The sequence below is a fragment of the Cebus imitator genome, unplaced genomic scaffold (genome assembly GCF_001604975.1).
Source record: "Cebus imitator isolate Cc_AM_T3 unplaced genomic scaffold, Cebus_imitator-1.0 Scaffold306, whole genome shotgun sequence".
Classification (NCBI taxonomy): Eukaryota; Metazoa; Chordata; class Mammalia; order Primates; family Cebidae; genus Cebus; species Cebus imitator.
The window spans coordinates 1,354,165-1,359,101 of NW_016107621.1; the positions used below are offsets into that span (position 1 = coordinate 1,354,165).

At 52.1% G+C, this 4,937-nt stretch overlaps 1 protein-coding gene across 1 annotated transcript in view; it reads right to left on the bottom strand.

The window, feature by feature from the left end:
• Window positions 1-810: 810 nt before the first annotated feature.
• The window catches only part of SNRPA (small nuclear ribonucleoprotein polypeptide A), an 11,050-nt gene continuing 6,923 nt past the window's right edge, over window positions 811-4,937 (bottom strand). Inside the window, exons 4-6 of the mRNA XM_037729401.1 lie at window positions 3,400-3,573; window positions 2,816-2,904; window positions 811-1,190 (exon numbers count right to left, since the gene is read on the bottom strand). Coding sequence (XP_037585329.1) covers window positions 1,031-1,190; window positions 2,816-2,904; window positions 3,400-3,573 — 423 coding nt within the window. The 3' untranslated portion in view covers window positions 811-1,030. The remainder of the gene's footprint in view (window positions 1,191-2,815; window positions 2,905-3,399; window positions 3,574-4,937) is intronic.

Here is a 4,937-nt window from a genome sequence, read left to right on the forward strand (position 1 = left end):
TATTTTTTAAAATAGACTTTTTATTTTTTTATTTTTTAGGCAGAGTTTCACTCTTGTTACCCAGTCTGGAGTGCTATAGCACAATCTCGGCTTACTGCAACCTCCACCTCCGGGGTTCAAGCAATTCTCCTGCCTCAGCCTCCTCAGTAGCTGGGATTACAGGCATGCGCCACCATACCCAGCTAATTTTGTATTTTTTAAGTAGAGATGTGGTTTCTCCATGTTGGTTAGGCTGGTCTTGAACTCCCAACCTCACATGATCTGCCTGCCTCAGCCTCCCAAAGTGCTGGAATTACAGGCGTGAGCCACCGCACCTGGTGCCAGGATAGTCTTGATCTCCTGATCTCGTGATCCACCCGCCTTGGCTTCCCAAAGTGCTGGGATGACAGGTGTGAGCCACTGTGTCCAGCCCAGACTGCACTTTTGTGAGCAGAAAAAGGTGAAGGAACACCTCTTCCTGAACACACTTGTCATGTGTCAGAAAACTGGTGGCACAGACACATAAGCCTACAAAATGAATGGTGTGCCCTTAAAGGTGGCATTCTTGTGCAGTACCCAACGTGCCTAACTGTACATGGCAGCCCTGACTTTGCATTTCCTGACCTAGGATTCCATTTCCTGCTGTGAATAGGGACAATATACAAAACTGCCAAAGCGGTAGCTGTAACCTAAGTTTGAACAATATTACTACACTATTCTGTGTTTCCCCAGGGTTGCAAACCTCAAAATGCCAAGAGGTCAAAAAACCCAGGATGTGCTGGTGAGGTGGAGGGAAAGGAACTAGGGAGAGCAAGAAAATCAGACAAATGATTGTGAAAAACCAAACCTCAAAGAACCACTTTAATTCCGGCCTAACAGCACCAGGTGCAATGTCTGGGGACAGACTCTGGGTACAATGCTGTGTGGCGACCACTCACTCACACACAGCTCCAAGGAGGCCCCCAAGGGGGACTTACCTTCAGGGAGCTGCGCCAAGGGGGAAAGGGGTAGCCCCAGAATAGGGGAAGGGGCAGGCACGGGGGAAAAGGTGCTACTTCTTGGCAAAGGAGATCTTCATGGCGTTGTTCTGGGTGATCTTAAAGCCCTGCAGGGCATCGCGAGCTGCCCCTGCCTGTACCTCATTGTCGAACTCCACGAAGGCGATGTCATGCCGCCCAGGGACCAGACGGACCTCCTTGAAGCCAGGGAATCTGGAAGAGAACGACAGACCTCAGGGACTCGGCATTTCCCCCTAACATGCTGGCATCAAGTGGACACAAGTCAAAAATGATGCCAAATAGCCTCCAATGCACAGGACAGTGCCCCATTAATACCAATTATCCAGCCCAAAATGTAGGTAGCACTCAACTGAAAAACTCTAATGTAAACATAGCATTTAATGAAAAATTTTAATACAAACACCCATGCATCTGCAAATAGTACACTGCAGACCCCCAGGCCCTTCCTAAATCATACCCCCTACCCCGCCACACCAACAATAATTGGTACCCTCCCTTTGTTCAGTTTTGTTTTGTATTTTTAGCAGAGATGGGTTTCACCATGTTGGCCATGCTGGTCTCAAATTGCTGACCGCAAGTGATCTGCCTGCCTCAGCCTCCTAGGACACTAGGAATACAGGCGTGAGCCACCGCGCCTGGCCTTACCCTCACTTTTCTGATATGCTATTTCTCTAATTTCCCCCTTCTCATTCCGTACTTCTTTCTCCATTAAGCAACCATCCTCATGTTTACTGGGTATCCTATTTTCCATCAGCATTCCTACAAAATATACAGCTTTGTGGGCATGCTGCACGTGTGGTATTGCTTTTCTGTTTTTCTCAGGCTCTCACAATCTCCTCTCAGCATTATTATAAAGTTGCGCTTTCTTGCCAGGCGCAGTGGCTCACGCCAGTAATCCTGGCACTTTGGAAGGCCTAGGTGGGCGGATCACAAGGTCGGAAGTTTGAGACCAGTCTGGCCAATATGGTGAAACCCGTCTGCACTGAAAATACAAAAAATAGCAGGGTGTGGTGGTGGGCACCTGCAGTCCCAGCTACTCGGGATGCAGAGGCAGGAGAATTGCTTGATCCCGGGAGGCAAAGGTTGCAATGAGCGGAGATTGTACCACTGTACTACAGCCTGGGTGACAGAGTGAGACTCCATGTCAAAAACAACAAAAAAGTTGCGCTTTCTGTTCTTGTAAGTGTCACACAGTGCAGCCTGGTGAGCACCTGCATGAGGCCCATCTCTTCTTATAGACAGCCTCCAACCCCCCCACCACAAATACTGTGATGAATGCCCCAGTCACAGCCCCTGAAACAGAACCACCAGACAAACTCACTCACATCCACAGCTTCACTCAATGGTGAACAGCCCCTCTACACATCGGCCGTGCTGGTCTCCACCCTGACACCAGGCACAAGAGTCCACACGGTCCCATCTCCCACACTTGCTGTTTTTGAGCACACTGACTTCTGCCAGTCTTATAGCTAGTGCTCAAAGACGTCTTGATGTAGTGTTACATGTACCTTGCCTTGCATGGCTCCATTTTAGGGGCTGGGAAAATGAGGCCCAGAGCCTGGACTCCCTCAGCCCTCAATTAAGCCTGAAAAAGTCCACAAGCCCTGGCCATGGTGACCTTTCCAGCCTCATCACCACGTCCCCAAAGGCCATGGGCCCAGCCACAGCCTCCTCCCTTTTACATCTTTGGTCACTGTCCCTCCTGCAAAGCCGTACTTGGCTTAGGGCTCTGCTGGCAGAGGTCTGAGGCCTGTTCCCATGGAGATGCCTCCTGCCCATCAACCTCCAGGGACCACCCAGCCACAGGCCCCACTTACTGATTGAAAAGCATGGACAGCATGAGCTCGTTGGTCTCCTCTGGCAGGTTGGTGAGGAACAAGATGTGATTCGGTGGATTCTCGGAAAGCTGTGGGGGTGTGGGGGAGCCAGTGAACACAGGAGCCCTAAACCTAGTGGGGGACCCCAGTACAGCCCCTTCCTCCATCACTCACACTGCATGGATTCATTCTGGTACTTCCACCCAATGCGCCACATACTGTTGCCCATCCGCCCCCCACCCCTTTCCCCCTACAGACTGTAGGCCACAGGACAGCAGAGGTTTCTGTCTCAGTCCCTGCTGCATTGCTACGGTGCAGTCTGGGCCTGGCGCATAAGCAGGCATTCAACCTAGGTGCTGGCACCGCTCCAGCCTGCCCTAACCTTCTGGACCCTCCAACCAGCATGCCAATTCCTCTCTGCCCAAGGCCCACTCCCACTGCTACATCCTTATAATTCAGTACCACCCCCTCAGGGGGGGCCTGCCCAGACCACAACCTACAACTGCCCCCCAGCTGGTCCCTTTCTAGTCTTGTATTCTATTTATATGAGGCCTGGTGGGGTGGGGACGGGACTAGATACTCACAGGCTGCGCAGGGGGCATCTGTCCCGGCATGAGCTGCTGTGGGGGCATGGCCCCTGGTGGGATCTGGCCAGGTGCAAGGCCTGGTGGGGGGATCATGCCAGGGGGCGGCATGTAGGGCGGCTGGCCCGGCATGTGGTGCATGATGCGCGGTGCCTGAGTCATTGGTGGCATGCCCTGTGGGGAGAGGAAGGAGAGCACGTGGTTATGGCCTCCCCAAGGGGCAGAGAAGAGGCCAGGAGAGGAAACCCAGCGGGTGAGCGATGCAAGAAAAAACACCCAGAAAGAGGTGAAAAAGGCACCCAGAGAGGGCCAGACAGAGCAAAAACCAACCCAGGGTCTAGTGGCACATTAAATCAGAAAGAGCTAACTTAAAAACTCCCCAGGTGCAGTGGCATACGCCTATAGTCCCAGCTATTTAGGAGGCTGAGGTGGGAGGATCACTTGAACCCGGGAGGTCAAGACCCCGTGCAGTGAGCCATGATTGTGCCACAGCACTCCAACCAGCCTGGGAAGCAGAGCAAGATCCTATCTCTTAAAAAACAAAAGCAGGCCGGGTGCAGTGGCTCAAGCCTGTAATCCCAACATTTTGGGAGACCAGGACATGTGGATCACATGGTCAGGAGATAGAGACCATCCTGGCCAATATGGTGAAACCCTGTCTCTACCAAAATACAAAAAATTAGTCGGGCGTGGTGGTGTGCACCTGTAGTCCCAGCTACTCAGGAGGATGAGGCAGGAGAACCACTTGAACCTGGGAGGCGGAGGTTGCAGTCAGCAGAGATTGTGCCACTGCACTCTAGCCTGGGTGACAGCATGAGAGTCTGTCTCAAAAGCAAAACAGAACAAACAACAACAACAAAAAAGCCCCACATCAAAGGAGGGCAGGGATGGAAAGGGACAGCCAGGGAAGGAGCAGAAAGAAATGTGTGGTAGGCCGGGCGCGGTGGCTCACGCCTATGATCCCAGCAGTTTGAGACCAGCCTGGGCAACATGGTGCAACCCCCTCCCTACTAAAAATACAAATATTAGCTGGGTGTGGTGGTGGGCACCTGTAATCCCAGCTACTAGAGAGGCTGAGGCAGGAGAATTGCTTGAACCTGGAAGTTGCAGTGAGCCGAGACTGCACCACTGCCCTCCAGCCTGGGTGACAGAGTAAGACTCTGTTCCAAAAAATAAAAACAGAAACAAATGAGGGCAGAGATGGCAAGGGACACTCCGGGCAGGTGCAGAACAAAACGCACGGCAGCAAGGGGAAGAGGGAAGACAGCAGATGGCAGGCAGCACAGACAGGCTGGAGTCACAATCTGAAGTCAAAAGTGGACAGAAAGCTGGGTGTAGTGAAGACAAGAGAGGTTAACAACAGGAGCCCACAGTAATCCGGAAGCCACAGGCGACTTGGAGAAAGTGTGAGTGGCACTGAACAGAGCACGACTCAGTCAGAGCCAGAGACAAAAGCCAGACAGACACAGAGGCTCAGAGACCCAAGAAGTGGGCCCAGTTCGTCCATCTTTTCTTTCTTTCTTTCTTTTTTTTTTTTT